Genomic DNA, 19,736 nt, shown 5'->3' with positions numbered 1-19,736 from the left:
GACTCCGCACAACACCTGCCACCAAAAGCCCGCCGTGCTGACAGGCCAAGAGACAAGTCTATCATGTTGACTTTTATGTCAAAGGGAAGGTGACGTCAATTGCACGATGGCCGTTACTAGTATCGCTAGATAGAAACTAGCTAGTGATTTCACATCAGCTACAGTGCATTTGGAAAGTATTTTTCCACATGTTACATTACAGCCTTATTCTAAAAAGGATTCAATTAAATTGTGCAAACCCACAGTTTCCTCAGCTATCCAGGTGGCTGGTCTCAAACGATATCGCAGGTGAAGCCGGAAAAAGTATTTAATCCATTTTAGAATAAGGCAACATCCTGATTCATCTTATTATTATTATTATTATTATTTATTATTATTATTCACTCAAAAAAAGGTTGATTATTTTGGTTTCTATTACAAAGTAGGGCTATGTCATTGCAGGTCGTAACCGCATTTGAAAAAACGATGCCACTCTAGCAATTGAAGGAGTAGAGAAATAAACGTGGCGGCATTGGAAAACTGGGATCACAACTGGGATCACAACAAAGGCCAAAACGGCTTTCAAAATACATTTGCGAAAACTGCTTTGAAAAGTGTTTTCCTGTGATGCATTAAGATGTGCTGTGCTTTGACGTCATGTCAGAATACATGTTTCCCTCCCTATGACTCTTGCAACTTCAATGCGCCTGGAGGGGAATATTTCTCTGGCACAGATGAGGTAAATAGGTCAACTGCTCTTCTATGGGGCTGTCTGATTTAGTTTTAATAACAGCATTATTATGGCAGAAATAGTAGCAGTGGACAGTTCCATCCTGAGAGAATGACTTAGCCAGCAGCTACACGCCGCTGCCACAGAGATGTGCATTACAGACCTGTTAATTCCCTTCCTCTGAACATCGGAGCGTCCGCAAACAATCGTGCATGTCAGTTCAGTGCACGGTGTAAGAGAAAGTAAAATATTTGAGAAATACATTTATTTGGGAATATATTTCTTAGAACAGAATGTTATTCAATTATTGCACCAACGAGTGTCTGCGTTGCCAAGGGCTGAAATAGAAGTCAGTTCTATTTCTGACGCAGATCCCGCTGCCAGCCCCGTCTCTCCCATCTCCTCATTGGTTTATAGAAGCAAGTACCCACGTGCCATCGCCTCATTGGTTATACCCACGTGGGTGACTGAAAGACGAACGAGGTCAGTGGCGGTAATGCACCTAATTTATGAAAGTTTGCAATCGCAATATAAAGTCAAGAGAAGAAAAAGCCTAGAAGGAGGAGAGATATGTAAACTAGAAACGATTCGGTTGACCGTTTTATGTGTGGATTAATTGGCAGAGTAGAGGACCTTGTGCACTTCAGGTAAAATAACAACTCAATGTTTATATCCCAGGACAAATTAGCTAGCAACAGCAAGCTAGCTAAAAATGACAAATTAGCTAGCAAGTGCAAGCTAGCTAGCTAAATTGCCATAAATGTTTAATGCTTATCGACTTGTCCCTAAAATAAAATAATTGGTTCAGAGTTTTGATATTTTAACCTGCGCGTCGTGATCTCGTTTGGTGTGGGGGGACAAAATACATTTATGCACAATGGTGAACGTGCACAGCCGGTTTGGGTTCCGTGTCAGGGATGCAAACTGCTGAGGGCCCAAAATGGTGACACCTTTTTTTTTGTTACACTGAAACATGCAAATAAAATCCCTGCTAGGGGGAAATGCAGATTTTAGCTAATTAAACAACAAAGAATATGATCTACATGATCAGTCTCTGTGTGTAGAATAAAAAGTGGTTCATGTGAACCTGACTCACAGCTAAAACATGTAAAGAAAGCAATCTAATGGTATTTGTTACCTAGACTTTACTGTAAGTCTTGAGAACAAAACAATAGTCTAATATTGCAGTTAGCCATGATGGCCTTTACAATAGAATGCTTGTTACCATGACAGCCGTTATAATAGAATGCTTGTTACCATGACAGCCTTTATAATAGAATGCTTGTTACCATGACAGCCTTCAGAATAGAAGGCTTGTGACCACACACACATAAATATTGCACTTGGGGAAAAAACATCTTAAAGTAGAAATAGAATGAAACAGGCATTCTATTGTTGCTCTATTATAGTGGCCACTATAGTAAACATTGATCAAGTGCACAAGGCTGTGTTTAAAAATAACGTTCACCGAGTTTAAAAAATATATAATCCCCCTCATTCACACGTGTTACTGTCAGGTTCAACACAACAAAAGCAATATCTTTGGGCTACACATTAGTACATTGTACACTTTCTGCCTGTGGACATCTGTTCTACAAAGTGCCAGCAAAAGTGAGAAAGAGGGAATGTGTGTGGTGTTCCTTTCACCTCTATAGTGGCATCCAGTTTAAGCCAGGCCCAGCTCCAGCTACACTTTAACCCTGAATCTACTTGTTTATCAAGCAACACCTCATTTTCACCTAATTCTCCCATTCTGAAAATGAACCACATACTTTAGAGGGAAAAAATGTCATTTCACAGATAGTAGTTAGTTAGCTAGTGAACATTTCACACGGATTACCAGGGTCCAGTAAGCACTAACGTGTTATAACTTGAGGAATGGCAAGGAGTTGTATACCAGTAAATACTATAGCCAATTGGTTAGGTTACTAACGTTAGCTGTCTGACTCTTTGCAAGCAAATATTCACAGCATAAGCTCAATTATTTGATCAGATAAGTGTTGCTCAACATTTCTCTGGATAGCTAACGGAGCTCCAGCTAGCAAGATACTTAACAATGCTAACAATACTTGTTCCACAACACTTTCTCCCCTCACCCCTGCCAGGTGTTTTTTTCAGATATAGTTCATGAAGTCTCCGTGGTCAGGCTGCTCACCTAACGTTACCTTCATCACCCCCGTCTCCGTGGTCAAGCTGCTCACCTAATGTTACCTCTTCGTTATCGTTCAGGGGACGCGCCGATGCTGTAACTAGTAAGTTGGTTGTCTCTTCTCTCTTCAGTCGAGGTGCTGCGCTTCATTCTGTTGTTATGTGAACAATTGGCTGAGCCTTGGATACAGACAGTATTGCTCCAAATGCGCATCACTCAACCTCTTACAGACAGTATTGATCCAAAGCCCCTCCCAACCTTTTCTCATCGGATCTACACAAATCGTGAAGGTCACCTATTTTGGATTCAAAACGGCAAATTTCACCTAAAGGTGACTAGTTTGCATCCCTGAACAGTGAACTTTAACCCCTGACTTTACGGTGTGTGTGTGTGTGTGTGTGTGTGTGTGTGTGTGTGTGTATATATAGGACTCACAAAGGGCCAGGAAGGCGTGCTGCGAGGCGGTGAGCACCAGGACACGGCGTAAGACGTCCTTGTTGATGATGTAGTTCTTGATGTGGTAGGTGTGGTGTTCCACGCAGAACGTCAGCAGCTCCAGGATCAGAGCCAGCAGCTGAGACGTCTGGAAGTCATCTGGGGGAGAGAGGTGGTGTTTGGGGGGGTTCATAACTATCATAAAGCACAGTGGCTCATATGGTGAGCGTGTGTGTGTGTGTAAGATTGGTTGTCACTCACTCACACATACAGTAGCTCATCTCAGGTGAGCGTGCCTGTATGTATAACTTTCAGTGAATGTGTTCTCATGATAAACAGAGAACTCACACATTTACAGTGGGCCATGGTCAGGTCAAAAACAATGTCATCTTTGCACACACACGTACAGAGGATTGATGACTCACCTTTGCTGAGTTTGTCGTCTGTGGTGTTGGCCAGTAGAGGAGCAGAGAGGATGTGCATGCAGTGCTTGTAGAAGAAGCTTAGGAACTCAGTCTTCTCCGTTTTCTGCAGAAGGACCAGAGACAAACTGTCAGTTACAAACACTCCCAAGTAAAAAAAAAAAGCTTCAACAAAACACAGGAGATCTACACCAGGGGTTAGACGAGAGAGGCCTGGTCTCCGGACGAGAGGTGTGAGAAGGAGCTAGACTTTCGTTGATGATGACAAGCATGTTCCCGGGTGAGGTTTGTTAGCTCAGGGTGAGAGGTGTAAAGAAGGGTGAGAGGTTAAGAGGAAAGAAGCTCTACTCACATTGGCGGTAGCCAGCATGTTCTCAGGGTCCACCAGGGTGCGCAGTAGGCCCATCAGCTGCACGGCGCCACCCAACTCGGGGTCCGTGTCACAGATCATGTGCTCGATGATCAGGTTGATCAGCAGAATGTCCTGGGAGAGACACGGTGGGAGATACAAGAGAGACTTTAGACAGACACCATTAGCACTGCTCCCCTAGGGACAGATCTGGGATCAGCTTCCCCTCCCCCAAACCTAACCTTAAAACATTTGTGGGGGGAAATGCAAAACTGACCCAAGATCAGCGTCTAGAGGCAATATTACCACTAGCACTCATGCTACCTTTAAAAACACATAGGCGACTCAAAGAACGTCAGACCGGATGACGTGAAAACGTGGACTACCCTACGTTGATAGGCAGTTTGCCTGGCTGGCTGATTTGAAGAACATGCTAGCTTAGCTACATCCAAAATTCCAAACTGAAAAAAATATGGCACTTTGAACATCCAAACTTCCTAGCTAAACTGTAGGTGATGTTGCTAAACATATCCTGAGACATTAAAATGAGCCTAGCTATTGCTTTAGTTAGTCTTCATGACTAGTCTTATGCAAACAGAAGGCAAAATGTTCAACATTTTAGGCATCACTGTCTGACATCAGGTTTCGTCCTGGTATGATGAGTCGCCTATGTGAACGCAGCATCATGCACAATGGTGGCGTTCCAGGTCATTTTTATTGCAGTCAAGCTGTGCAGATTACCAAAGGATTCAAGATCAAAGCCTGGAAAGGTGTGTAACGTCTCAGGAAACTCATTGATGGGACATAAGCCTAGAAATATTCTGAAATGCACAGCAGCGCGACAGCAAAAACGACAACCTGGAACGTCACCCTCACGATGTTCCAACCAGTTCAGGGAACAGAACCGAAACCCGGAAAATAATGACATTTTGAGGAACGGAAACAGAACTGAAAGGGATCTCTAGTGTTTCCGGAACAGTCCGTTTATTTGGTTGTTTCATATTTGTCCCATTTCGATAGTCCAACTCTGAGGTTAGCATCTCGGATGTCCTACTAAGGGAATGCAGGGGTGTATTCATTAGACAAACCCCATAGCAAATTCAGTTCCAAATGTTTTGCAACGGTAACCGTTTAAACCAAACGGAAAACATTTTTTGCAAAGACAATGAGAGTGTCTATTGCACAAATTCAGGCACAGTTAAAGTTGTTTTTGTTACACCTTAGCCACATACATATAAACTCAGTTTCACAATTCCTGACATTTAATCTTTGTACAAATTCCCTGTCATTAGGTCAGTTAGGATCACCACTTTACTATAAGAATGTGAAATGTCAGAATAATAATAGAGCAAATTATTTATTTCAGCTTTTATTTCTTTCATCAAATTCCCAGTGGGTCAGAAGTTTACATATACTCAATTAGTACTTGGTAGCATTGCCTAGCCTTCCACAAGCTTCCCACAATAAGTTGGATGAATTTTGGCCCAATCCTCCTGACTGAGCTGGTGTAACTGAGTCAGGTTTGTAGGCCTCCTTGCTCACACACGCTTTTTCAGTTCTGCCCACAAATTTGAGATGGGATTGAGGTCAGGGCTTTGTGATGGACACTCCAATACGTTGACTTTGTTGTCCTTACGCCATTTTGCCTCAACTTTGGAAGTATGCTTGGGGTCATTGTCCATTTGGAAGACCCATTTGAGACCAAGCTTTAACTTCCTGACTGTGGTCTTGAGATGTTGCTTCAATATATCCACGTAATTTTCTAGATGCCATCTATTTTGTGAAGTGCACCAGTCCCTCCTGCAGCAAAGCACCCCCACAACATGATGCTGCCACCCTCGTGATTCAAGGTTGGGATGGTGTTCTTTGGCTTGCAAGCCCCCTTTTTACTCCAAAGATAACTATGGTCATTATAGCCAAACAGTTCTATTTTTGTTTCATCAGACCAGAGGACATTTCTCCAAAAAGTAAGATATTTGTACCCATGTGCAGCTTCAAACCGTAGTCTGGCTTTTTCGTGGCAGTTTTGAAGCAGTGGCTTCTTCCTTGCTGAACGGCTTTTCAGGTTATGTTGATATAGGACTCGTTTTACTGTGGATATAGATACTTTTGTACCCGTTTCCTCCAGCATCTTCACAGGGTCCTTTGCTGTAGTTCTGGGATTGATTTGCACTTTTTGCACCAAAGTACTTTCATCTCTAGGAGACAGAACGCGTCTTCTTCCTGAGCGGTATGACAGCTGTGTGGTCCCATGGTGTTTATACTTGCGTACTATTGTTTGTTCAGATGAAGGTGGTACCTTCAGGCATTTGGAAATTGCTCCCAAGGATGAACAAGACATGTGGAGGATGAACCAGACATGTGGAGGTCTATAATTTATTTTCTGATTTCTTTTGATTTTCCCATGATGTCAAGCAAAGAGGCACTGAGTTTGAAGGTAGGCCTTGAACTACATCCACAGGTACACCTCCAATTGACTCAAATGATGTCAATTAGCCTATCAGAAGCTTCTAAAGCCATGACATAGTTTTCTGGAATTTTCCAAGCTGTTTAAAGGCACAGTCAACTTAGTGTAATGTAAACTTCTGACCCACTAGAATTGTGATACAGTGAATTATAAGTGAAATAATAAATAAAACTATAGTTTGTTCATTTTTATTTCACCTTTATTTAACCAGGTAGGCTAGTTGTGAACAAGTTCTCATTTACAACTGCGACCTGGCCAAGATAAAGCATAGCAGTGTGAACAGACAACACCACAGTTACACATGGAGTAAACCATAAACAAGTCAATAACAGTAGAAAAAAAAGAGTCTAAATACATTGTGTGCAAAAGGCATGAGGAGGTAGGCGAATAATTACAACTTTGCAGATTAACACTGGAGTGATAAATGATCAGATGTGCAGGTAGAGATACTGGTGTGCAAAAGAGCAGAAAAGTAAATAAATAAAAACAGTATGGGGATGAGGTAGGTAAATTGGGTGGGCTATTTACCGATGGACTATGTACAGCTGCAGCGATCGGTTAGCTGCTCAGATAGCAGATGTTTGAAGTTGGTGAGGGAAATAAAAGTCTACAACTTCAGCGATTTTTGCAATTCGTTCCAGTCACAGGCAGCAGAGAACTGGAAGGAAAGGCGGCCAAATGAGGTGTTGGCTTTAGGGATGATCAGTGAGATACATTTGCTGGAGCGCGTGCTACGGGTGGGTGTTGCCATCTTGACCAGTGAACTGAGATAAGGCGGAGCTTTACCTAGCATGGACTTGTAGATGACCTGGAGCCAGTGGGTCTGGCGACGAATATGTAGCGAGGCCCAGCCGACTAGAGCATACAGGTCGCAGTGGTGGGTGGTATAAGGTGCTTTAGTAACAAAACGGATGGCACTGTGATAAACTGCATCCAGTTTGCTGAGTAGAGTATTGGAAGCTATTTTGTAGAGGACATCGCCCAAGTCGAGGATCGTTAGGATAGTCAGTTTTACTAGGGTAAGTTTGGCGGCGTGAGTGAAGGAGGCTTTGTTGCGGAATAGAAAGCAGACTCTAGATTTGATTTTAGATTGGAGATGTTTGATAGGAGTCTGTGAAGGAGAGTTTACAGTCTAGCCAGACATCTAGGTACTTATAGATGTCCACATACTCTAGGTCGGAACCATCCAGGGTCGTGATGCTAGTCGGGCGTGCGGGTGCAGGCAGCGAACGGTTGAAAAGCATGCATTTTGTTTTACTAGCGTTTATGAGCAGTTGGAGGCCACGGAAGGAGTGTTGTATGGCATTGAAGCTCGTTTGGAGGTTAGATAGCACAGTGTCCAAGGAAGGGCCAGAAGTATACAGAATGGTGTCGTCTGCGTAGAGGTGGCTCAGGGAATCGCCCGCAGCAAGAGCAACATCATTGATATATACAGAGAAAAGAGTCGGCCCGAGAATTGAACCCTGTGGCACCCCCATAGAGACTGCCAGAGGACCGGACAACATGCCCTCCGATTTGACACATTGAACGCTGTCTGCAAAGTAGTTGGTGAACCAGGCGAGGCAGTCATTAGAAAAACCGAGGCTACTGAGTCTACCGATAAGAATATGGTGATTGACAGAGTCGAAAGCCTTGGCCAGGTCGATGAAGACGGCTGCACAGTACTGTCTTTTATCAATGGCGGTTATGATATCGTTTAGTGCCTTGTGCGTGGCTGAGGTGCACCCGTGACCGGCTCGGAACCCAGATTGCACAGTGAAGAAGAGCCGGGTGGGATTCGAGATGGTCAGTGATCTGTTTGTTGACTTGGCTTTCGAAGACCTTAGGCAGGGCAGGATGGATATAGGTCTGTAACAGTTTGGGTCCAGGGTGTCTCCCCCTTTGAAGAGGGGGATGACTGCGGCAGCTTTCCAATCCTTGGGGATCTCAGACGATATTAAAGGAGGTTGAACAGGCTGGTAATAGGGGTTGCGACAATGGCGGCGGATAGTTTCAGAAATAGAGGGTCCAGATTGTCAAGCCCAGCTGATTTGTACGGGTCCAGGTTTTGTAGCTCTTTCAGAACATCTGCTATCTGGATTTCGGTAAAGGAGAAGCTGGGGAGGCTTGGGCGAGTAGCTGCGGGGGGTGGAGCTGTTGGCCGAGGTTGAAGTAGCCAGGAGGAAGGCATGGCCAGCCGTTGAGAAATGCTTGTTGAAGTTTTCGATTATCATGGATTTATCGGTGGTGACCGTGTTACCTAGCCTCAGTGCAGTAGACAGCTTGGAGGAGGTGCTCTTGTTCTCCATGGACTTTACAGTGTTAACAATGTAGAAATGTGTGGAGTGGTTGAAAAACGAGTTAATGACTCCAACCTAAGTGTATGTAAACTTCCGACTTCAACTGTAGGTCCCTCCCCGCTTAATTGTGTTTTCTTATGTTTGGTTCATATTAATACACATCCCTGGTATAGGTGAGAGCTGTACTCACGTCGTCGTTCTGCTGGGACTCCTGCATGACAAACTCTCGTACCATAGAGGGGTTGTACTCCACCAGATAGGAGAAGATATCAGTGGCCGCACCACGCACCTGCACATCATCCATCCCCTGATGGCACAAACACACACCACATCAGTCACAGAACACAATGGAATAGAATATTACGGAGTAGAACAGAATAGACTAGAATAACAACATCATAAGTAGTTAGTGAAGGAAAAAAAACATGTGAATTTGTTAGTAATTGTTAAAGGCCGATGGCACCGTAGTACGGCTGGTCAAAAAAGATCAGTCAAATGCTTGAGCGGTATTTGATTTAGTTTGCCTGGTCAAATGGAACGCTTCCAAAAGTTATTTTACCATTTCTGACCCTGACGCCCAAGCTTAATCAACTGATTGTTGACTGATTGATTTTATTCCAGTGTCATACACCCATTGGTGGCCAGCTGTGCTTTGGCAAAGTGGGTGGGGTTATATCCTTCCTGTTTGGCCCTGTCCGGGGGTGTCCTCGGATGGGGCCACAGTGTCTCCTGACCCATCCTGTCTCAGCCTCCAGTATTTATGCTGCAGTAGTTTGTGTCGGGGGGCTAGGGTCAGTTTGTTATATCTGGAGTACTTCTCCTGTCCTATTCGGTGTCCTGTGTGAATCCAAGTGTGCGTTCTCTAATTCTCTCCTTCTCTTTCTTTCTCTCTCTCGGAGGACCTGAGCCCTAGGACCATGCCCCAGGACTACCTGACATGATGACTCCTTGCTGTCCCCAGTTCACCTGGCCGTGCTGCTGCTCCAGTTTCAACTCTTCTGCCTTATTATTATTCGACCATGCTGGTCATTTATGAACATTTGAACATCTTGGCCATGTTCTGTTATAATCTCCACCCGGCACAGCCAAAAGAGGACTGGCCATCCCACATAGCCTGGTTCCTCTCTAGGTTTCTTCCTAGGTTTTGGCCTTTCTAGGGAGTTTTTCCTAGCCACCGTGCTTCTACACCTGCATTACTTGCTGTTTGGGGTTTTAGGCTGGGTTTCTGTACAGCACTTTGAGATATCAGCTGATGTACGAAGGGCTATATAAATAAATTTGATTTGATTACATGATCACTAAATACTGGACAATTTAAACACTTCACCAATCCTCTCTTCCACAAACATGTGTAAATATTGTACTATAAATTTGGCCTCCTGTATCATACTGATGTTAACATGTTTATTCTGTTCTGAGACATTTACTTTATGTTGCTATTATTATTTATTGTTGCATTGTCCAGAAGGAACCTGCAAGCAAGCATTTCATTGGACGGTGTTTGCCATACATACAACTAATACAACTTTAAAATTACACACAGACCATAATCATGGCAAGAACAGCTGCCCGTATTTCACATTTTTACAAACAATACATTTCTCCTTCTCCCCAAGACTATGAAAATAAAAATCCTCAAACACTTTCAAGTATTTGTTGTGTATGACCCAGGTCTGGAGTGCTGTGTGGGCTCTCACCAGTACCACCTCTAGTGCAGGGAGAATGCCCATGTTCGACAGCGTCTTGAAGAAGGCTTCTCTGTTTTGAGGTTGTAACGTTTGGGAGAAGGCGCAGAACTCCTTTAGGAAGTTTACCTGTGGAGAAGAGAACTTCATGTTAGCCAATGACTACTATACAATGTGTGAGAAAGGTGGTAATAATGGTCAATTTTGTCCAAATAAACCCTTGTGCTTGATTCACATTATAAGGCCAAGCCAAGCCCTACCGGCCTGGTAATGCGACCTAGTTTGGTCGGGCCCATAGTGGGAGTCCGGCATTAGTTGCGTCTGTGCGGATGTCAGTTGGCGTACCAGTTCGTATCGCTTGTCGTCGTCTGTGGCCTCGTCTGTCAGCTGTGCAAAGAGGTCTGTCAGGAACTTCTCATCGTCCTGACCGTGAAGGATAGAAAAACAAGAGAACAAAGGTTGAGGAGGAGGCATAAAGTTGTACATGGACACAGATCTGTCCATTCTTGGGTTTGACTCCCAAATGGCTATGGTTGGAGAGGGGTAAGCTGATCATAGCTCTGTGCCTATGAAGGCAATTTGTATCTGAAGTTTGCATGGTCAATAGGTCTGCTGATGTTTAGCTGTTCCACCATGCAGTGTTAACCCTGGGGTTGTTTCAATAGGCACGAAACAAGATAAAATAATTCAAAAAAGAGGAAGTACTACCGTTCCTTGTCCAATAAGAACACTCATTTTAACTTTTAGTTGAAAAACATTTGAGCTTAACAAACCTGACTCACTGTAAGAGGAAGTTGAAAACCGTTTCCTAGATAAAAGGACCTTTATGAGAAGTCCTTATCAGTGATGGGAGGGGGGAAATGATTGTTACATATCGGCATATTTATTTTCTTATATTGCCATATATATTTTTTCATTAATCACAATATTCTTTTTGCACTAGTGGGCAGTACCTGTGACAAAACTCTGTTTCCTTCTACAGCACGTTCTCCTCTTTTTAAAATGGTGAGCCAACATGTTTTCAGCACTTATTTCCATGACTGATCAAAAACCTAGTTTTGGAATGGCTCTCGCTTATCCCACTGCAGCAGACATATAGTGAGCAATATGTTTGGAACATTTAAAATAGCAGAATTGAAATTAGAATTAAAATTGTAATATACTGAAAAAAAAATATTTTAAAAACGCAACATGCAAAAATGTCTACGATTTTTACTGAGTTACAGTTCAATATAAGGAAATCAGTCAATTGAAATTCATTAGACCCTAATCTATGGATTTATCACGACTGGGAATACAGATATGCATCTGTCAGTCACAGAAAACCAGTCAGTATCTGGTGTGACCACCATTTGCCTCAAGCAGTTTGACATCTCCTTTGCATAGAGCTAATCAGGCTGTTGATTGTGGCTTGTGGAATGTTGTCCCACTCCTCTTAAATGGTTGTGCGAAGTTGCTGGACATTGGCGGGAACTGGAATGCGCTGTCATACACGCCGGTCCTGAACATCCCAAACCTGCTCAATGGGTCACATGTACGATGAGCACACAGGACATGGAAGAACTGGGATAATTACAACTTCGAGGAATTTTGTTCAGATCCTTGCGACATGAGGCCGTGCATTAAAATGCTGAAACATGAGGTGATGGCGGCAGATGAATGGCACAACAATGGGCCTCAGGATCTTATCACGGCATCTCTGTGCATTCAGATTGACATCGATAAAATGTAAGTGTTTGTTGTCCATAACTTATGCCTGCCCACACCATAACCCCACCATGTGGCACTCTGTTCACAACGTTGACATGAGCAAACCACTCGCCCACACGACACCATACACGTGTTCTGCAGTAGTGAGGCCGGTTGGACATAACTGCCAAATTCTCTAAAACGATGTTGGAGGTGGCTTATGGTAAAGAAATTAAATCAATTCTCTAGCAAAAGATCTGGTGCACATTCCTACAGTCAGCATGCCAATTGCACGCTCCCTCAAAACATCTGTGGCATTAAGTTATGACAAAACTTTAGAGTGGCCTTTTATTTTCCCCAGCACAAGGTGAGCCTGTGTAATGATTATGCTGTTTAATCAGCTTTTTGATATGCAACACCTGTCAGGCTCACTAGTGTATGGACAATATCTGGGATCTTTTATTTCAACTCATAAAACATGGGTCCAACACTTTACATATTGTGTTTATATTTTTGTTCAGTGTATCAGCACCTAAGCAATTCCTAGTCACAACATTTTTACCATAGTTAGTCTAGTTTTAGAGTCAACAAATTAACTTTTCTTATTGGACAAGCCCAGCTAGTCCCTCACTGCTTCAGTCTGCTTTCTTCCCTTTGGTGCCTGATTAACACAGCCCATGTCTGTCCGCTTCCCCCCAAACAGCATAACCTGTTTACAAAACACTCTTCCGTTTCCACGGAGACTAGCGTACACAAACAAGGTGTGGAGTTGACAGTGCAACAACCATAAGGTCACTTGACCATAAAAGCAGCCAATCATTGACCATGGGTACAGCACATACAAGACAAAGTAAAAAGCACAGGCTTCCTTTATAGTGAGAACACACAGCAGTTATTTATACTGGACTTTATCTGGTGCCTCTGTAATGACACAAATGCTGACCATTTATTTTAGTTCCAAGGGGTGTGGTTAGGACCAGGAGAATGAACCTCTGGGCTCTAGGTATGGTTCATATAGCCTGGGTACCAGTCTCCTTACTAGCTAATCCACTTCCTGTACTCCATGTCATGTGCCAAAGACACTGGCCTTTCTGCCATCTTCAAATACGAACACTATCAATAATGAGCTTGAGATCACCATCACAGTTATCGTCCAATCACAACGACTATGCAAATATTGGAACACTATCACTTTCTCTTCACAGAACATGTTGGTATCTGGTTGCTAAGCAACAGTTTGTTTGTCCAGATGAAACCAGTCTGTCAAAAGTTTGTAGCTCACAGCTCACATGCATAACGCAATTCAAACCACAAAATACCTTAAAATACAACAACTGGCCTAGCTAACTGCTAAATGTTTATTTTTGACTTTGTTATAACTTATAATTCTATTTAAGGCTCCACATGTCATCATGGAAAATATTCAATGTTACTTCCAACAACCAATGAGCAACTCCACTGTAAATCCAACACATATTGAATGTTGAGATTGCCGAAAGGCAAGGAGTGGAACGTTAGCGACTGGTACTCAGACTGGGGTTTATATTGCTATCATAAGAAAAAATGAAACGAAAATAAAAACCAAAACACAGAAATCGCTGACATTTCACCATGCTCCCCATGTGTACACCTGCACGTGTGTGTGTGTGTAGCACCTTACTCTGGCCTATGTTGTCCTGACTGTGGCCACGTAATTCAAATCAAAATCAAATGTTATTTGTCACATCGTTGGTAAACAACAGGTGCAGACTAACAGTGAAATGCTTACTGACGGGACAACAACACAGAGATAAAATGCTACTAATTATAGAAAGAAAGTAACAAGGAAAAAAATACAAAACATGTTTGTGTTTACTGTGCATGCTGGTGCCCTCCCCGTGTCCCCACAATCTCACCTGCAACATGCCCACGATCTCCACCTTGTTGAAGAAGATGAAAGAGTGCAACGTGGAGAGCATGTTCTCCTCGAACACCGACGGCGTGGGCAGCACCATGTCCTGGATGTACTGCACCCGGTACGTCTGGTGGATCTTGGCGCGCAACTCAGGGTCGCCGATAGGGATCACCTCCTTGAAGCGGGCAGTCTTGGTGAGGAAGTCACGGTGGCGCCGCGGCGCAGCCCCCAGCACCGGGTCGTGTTCCAGGCAGCCAATCACGTCCATGATGCACTCCTCTGAGAACATAACCTCGAACAGTGCCGTGCGGTTCAGCAGGAAAATGCCCTTGACGATCTCGTAGAGGTGGTGGAGGCCGTCGGCGTTCTCCAGGTCCTCGCACTGGCGGAAGAGCTCCAGGAGCTTGCGGATGTAGCCCTCGTTCTCCACAGCCAGGGCCAGTTTCTCACGGCGTAAGGGCGAGGGGAGGGAGGAGGCCACAAGTTCTGCGAGCTCCTCGAGGCGGCCCAGCTCGCAGGGTGGGAGCTCGAGCCCCGGGGAGGACATGTCGTCGAAGCGCTCCTCCTCCGACTCATCCACCAGCTCTTGGGTGATGTCCACTGATGGGTCCTTGCCCTGGACCTAGTAGAGATGGAGGAACGGGAGTCAAAAATCACATGAACAAACCAATGAGTTATAACACCACAACATTAGGGACAGAACAGAGAGAAACACGAGTCAAAACACAACGCACGAGTCAAAACACAACGCATGAAGGCATTAGTTATACATGAACATGCAAGCTCTATCCTTTAAACCATACTTAGAAATGTAGAAAATGACATTCTCACATTAAGTGAGAGCTAAACATATAATTATACTTCATTATTAAGGGACTTTTGGATTCTGCCACAAGACAATAGAGTTGAGTATGTTCCATCTTCATCTTCTACGCACGCACACACAGAGAAGAAAAGTGGGATTACCTGACAGATTTTCTCCCAGATCTCATCGCAGCCAGCCTTCTCCTGGAAGCTGAGGGCCAGGTCATAATTCTCAGCCTCCGACCATACTATCAACGTGTCCTGATGGAAAGACAAAAAACAGCACTATTACTATCATAAATACGCTGCTAGAATAAGACAGGAGACATGACGCTAACATTCAAGTGTCTTTGTGTAGCAAGTGACTGACCTGTTGTTTCTGGTAGGCTGTGTTTGGGTTTATCTTCGACTCCAGCAGCAGGGAACCTGGGGGTGTGAAGAAACACAAAGTGAGTTAGCGATAACACCAAAAACTAACACGCAGCTTTGCCCAAAGATTTCAACAGCTGAAGTGGACGCAGCTCACTGCTGCAAAAGGACGGCGGGGGGCTAAATCGGGAGTTGTGTATCTCGGCCCCTCTTTGGGTGGCTGTGGGGACAGTGTGATTATGTAACTGTAAGGCCATGACATAGTGTTTAGACTGAGCTGCATTTACAACAGGGGCCTGGCTGAGATGGGGCATGATATTCCATGATCCCTTCTAGCTATGTATTTGTATATTTTAGTGCACATGGTATGAGGATTCAGGGTCAGTGACTTGTGTAGGACTCAAGGGATCAATGAACCAACCACTAATTAGATATCGAGGCTCCTCTTTTGACTGTCTTCATAATAGTACACAAAAACGAGGCTACGTAGTTTGTTTACAGATAGCTAGCTAGGTGTTATCGACAACATCGTGACATTATCAGAATAAAGAGTATAGTAATCAATCAATGGTTGTGAGTATTAGTGAGAGTATAACAATACTTTTACCTGACTCACCATCGCTCTCCGCTCGCACCAGCAGAGACATGCCTTTCAGCCGCTCTACATAGCCCGAGGAGACGTGTCCGGTGCCGCGGTCGTCCCATTGTCTGTCCTCGTTGAGCGTATAAACTTTGACTCGGCGGCGGGTGTCCGTCATCTTGGCAGGTGGTCGTGACCGCTTTCCCCAGCCGACTTCTGTTTACCTTGCTCCGCAACGCGCCAACTCTACCGACTGCCTAGTATGGTGGTTGTGAGGATCAACTACCGTAGATCCACTTAGTCAGAATAGTTAAAAAACTAGATTAACTAGCTAGTTATCACAGTTCGCTATGTGTAGCTTGCTACAGATGCTAGCTGGCAACCACAAAACTTGCCTCGCTTAGATCAAAAAGCCTACGACGCGTCCGTTCGCACTGTCTAGCAGATCGGTTAGCTAGCTACGGACAGTCTCCTTCAGAAACTAGCTACACAAACAGTACAACCATAGACCAAATAATACGTATATAAACTAGGTTCGAATGGGAAACATTCCGTGTAATATTACAAATATACTATGTTAGAGGACTTCAGCTATAGTACACTGAGATAATTGCTATATGCTAGCTAGCTAGCTATCTACCGGAGCTAACTAGCTAGCACGTTAGCTAGCTAGTCGGCTAACTGCCTTGCTACATTCAACATCTTATGAAAAAAGTACATTATTATACATCGACAAATACCATACACCGGTTACATTATTGCCCGTTTACGAACCGCAACCAGTGTCGTTAAATGTAGCCCGACTTTTCCGATCAGCTATACGGCTTTCTATAATACGTTAGCTGCTAGCTAGCTATTTCTTTCCCAAGTGTTCCGCCATGTTCTGGCTCCGGGCCGCGGAGAAATCCGTCTCTCTCCTCACTGGGTGTCCTTGCATTTCAAAATGAGGAAGACCATCAAGCTGTAATCGTATAACTCCCCCCAATGTTATGTTTCACATACTAACATTATTTGTCATTCATTTCCATCATATCGCTTATCTAGATAATTGTTAACTACAGCCCCTGTGACCATTCAGCCATCTTGGGTCCCTTCAGAAAGTCAGTACGGGGTTTCCAGCACAGCAACAACAGGGCAGCACAATAGTATCCAGCTGCAGCCCCGCAGTATCCTGTCACTAAAAGCAATACTATCTCCATCTTCAGGCCGTGGTTAATCCCTAGCACATACATGTGAACTTTTTCTTTCCTCCTTTCCTAACTTTAAGGAAAGGGAGCTAGAGAAGGAGGGGAGGAAAGGGTGGTAGGGATGGAAAGGAATCTAGGAAAGGAGGTAAGGAAGCTAGGAAAGAGGAAAGGATAGGGAGTTAGAAAATGGAGTGAGGAAAGCTAGAAAGGAATCTAGGAAAGAAAATGAGTAAAGGAAAGGAAGCTAGGAAAAGAGCTAAGTAAGGAAAGGAGATAAGGAAATAGCGATAGGGGAATAGCAGAATGAGAGTAGGGAAGGAAAGGAATACTTTTTTTTCACTATTGCTACTCGCTTTTCATTATCTATGCATATTCGCTTTACCCCTACCTACATGTACATATTACCTCAATTACCTCAACTAACCTGTACCCCCGCACATTGACTCGGTACCTATATAGCCTCGTTATTGTTGTTTTATTGTGTTACTTTTTTTTTTACATTAGTTTATTTTGTAAGTATTTTCTCAACTCTATTTTCTTAAAACTGCATTGTTGGTTAAAACATCTTATGGCTGCAGGGGCAGTATTGAGTAGCTTGGATGAAAGGTGCCCAGAGTAAACAGCCTGCTCCTCAGTCCCAGTTGCTAATATATGCATATTATTATTAGTTTTGGATAGAAAACACTCTGAAGTTTCTAAAACTGTTTGAATGATGTCTGTGAGTATAACAGAACTCATATGGCAGGCAAAAACCTGAGAAGAAATCCAAACAGGAAGTGGGAAATCTGAGATTTGATTTGGAAAAGAAAAGGAGCTAGGAAATGAGGTTGGAAAGGGAGCGAGGAAAGGAGAAAAGGAATCTAAGAATGAAAATGAGGAGTTCACATGTATGTGGTAGGAATGAACCATGTCCAGTAGATGGCAAATTTTCTCATAGAAAATTGATGCAACAATTTCCTGCTATGATGCAATCACATTTAATTGTCTTGTATCTGTAAAAACAGCTGGACATAATTATGTCACACCTAAAAAACATATTTTTTAAATGCTACAAACTAGAATGTCAAATAAAAATTAAGTGGTTGAAGTGTTTCCATTTAGTCAAATTGCACATTAGTATCTCTTTCATTTCTCAGGTAGCATGAGAAGCCAGTATGGATAGAATGCAAGAATCTACTAATATCTGCCACATTCTAGTAATTCTCATGTCTCAAATTTCTGCCCTGCTAGAGCTACCCCGGTCTGTAAGTGCTGTTGTTGTGAAGTGGAAACGTCTAGGAGCAACAACAGCTGAGACACGAAGTGGTAGGCCACACAACCTCACAGGACAGGACCGGCAAGTGATGAAGCATGTAGCGTGTAAAATTCATCTGTCCTCGGTTGAAACACTCACTACCGAGTTCCAAACTGCCTCTGGAAGCAACATCAGCACAAGAACTGTTCGTCGGGAGCTTCATGAAATGGGTTTCCATGGCCAAGCAACTGCACACAAGCCTAAGATCACCAAACACAATGCCAGGCGTCGGCTGGAGTGGTGTAAAACTCACCGCCATTGTTCTCATGACCAGTGGAAACGCGTTCTCTGGAGTGATCAATCACGCTTCACCATCTGGCAGTCCGACGGACTAATCTGGGTTTGGCAGATGCTAGGAGAACACTACCTGCCCCAATGCAAAGTGCCAACTGTAAAGTTTGGCGGAGGAGGAATAATGGTCTGGGACAGTTTTTCATGGTTCAGGCTAGGCCCCTTACAATGAAGGGAAATCTTAACACTACAGCATAAAATGACATTTTAGACAATTCTGTGCTTCCAACTTTGTGGCAACAGTTTGGGGAAGGCCTTTTCCTGTTTCAGAATGACAATGCCCCCGTGCGTGCACAAAGCAAGGTCCACTCAGAAATGGTTTGTCGCGATCTGTGTGGAAGAACTTGACTGACCTGCACAGAGCCCTGAACGCCGACTGCGTTCCAGGCCTATTCGCCCAACCTCACTAATGCTCTTGTGGCTGAATGGAAGCAAGTCCCCGCAGCAATATTCCAACATCTAGTGGAAATCCTTCCCAGAAAAGTGGAGGCTGTTATAGCTGCAAAGTGGGGACCAACCCCATATTAATGCCCATGATTTTGGAATGAGATGTTCGACAAGCACGTGTCCACATACTTTTGGCCATGTTGTGTATGTTGTGTCTACATAGGCCTTATTATATGGGCTAGCCAACTAATTTTCAGCATTTCTTCAGTTGCTAGCAAAGTAGGCTACAGCCTCATGATAAGCCAATGCCAACCTAATAGTTTCTTAAGAGGAATTTATACAAAAGCCTACCTGTAGGTACTCTCTCCCGGGTGTCATCCTCAGCGTCGTCTACGGACACTTCTCCCTCAGGGCAATTGTCATCACCTATGTGGAGATTGAGAATCACAACATTATTGCAAGTTACCTTGCTGAAGTCCTATAGCCCAATGTAACATTACTTACCAGCACGTGAGCTGTTTATGTTGGTGTGCATTGAAACAACAGTCTTTGTCCTAGGATTTCATTCTTTCTGATAGAAAAATATTCCAATCATGCTTTTACCTCCAGGACCACTTTGAGGAAGCTCTTTTTTCACTCAGGTAGCGCTGTTTCAAGGCCTTCCACTTGGATCTTTATGATGTGCCAGGCTTTGTTATAGCCCTTACTCTGCATGTCTTATTTACAGTAATTGTTCAAACAATCAG

The 19,736-nt window shown here is 43.7% G+C and overlaps 1 protein-coding gene across 3 annotated transcripts in view; it reads right to left on the bottom strand.

Annotated features, from left to right (window-relative positions):
* Window positions 1-17,111, bottom strand: part of LOC110529180 (serine/threonine-protein phosphatase 4 regulatory subunit 3) — a 28,255-nt gene extending 11,144 nt beyond the window's left edge. Inside the window, exons 1-10 of one of the 3 annotated variants that reach the window (XM_036984738.1) lie at window positions 15,868-17,111; window positions 15,253-15,308; window positions 15,045-15,143; window positions 14,080-14,700; window positions 10,841-10,918; window positions 10,508-10,624; window positions 9,001-9,117; window positions 4,068-4,199; window positions 3,719-3,821; window positions 3,294-3,452 (exon numbers count right to left, since the gene is read on the bottom strand). In XM_036984738.1, coding sequence (XP_036840633.1) covers window positions 3,294-3,452; window positions 3,719-3,821; window positions 4,068-4,199; window positions 9,001-9,117; window positions 10,508-10,624; window positions 10,841-10,918; window positions 14,080-14,700; window positions 15,045-15,143; window positions 15,253-15,308; window positions 15,868-16,009 — 1,624 coding nt within the window. In that variant the 5' untranslated portion in view covers window positions 16,010-17,111. Of the gene's footprint in view, window positions 1-3,293; window positions 3,453-3,718; window positions 3,822-4,067; window positions 4,200-9,000; window positions 9,118-10,507; window positions 10,625-10,840; window positions 10,919-14,079; window positions 14,701-15,044; window positions 15,144-15,252; window positions 15,309-15,858 lie in introns of all 3 variants that reach the window. The other 2 variants (XM_036984736.1, XM_036984737.1) reach the window with 2 other exon arrangements.
* Window positions 17,112-19,736: the final 2,625 nt, after the last annotated feature.

This window comes from Oncorhynchus mykiss, chromosome 8 (genome assembly GCF_013265735.2).
Source record: "Oncorhynchus mykiss isolate Arlee chromosome 8, USDA_OmykA_1.1, whole genome shotgun sequence".
In the NCBI taxonomy this organism is placed as follows: domain Eukaryota; kingdom Metazoa; phylum Chordata; class Actinopteri; order Salmoniformes; family Salmonidae; genus Oncorhynchus; species Oncorhynchus mykiss.
Note: the sequence above shows the minus strand (reverse complement) of the source record. Positions and strands in the feature narration are given on the sequence as shown.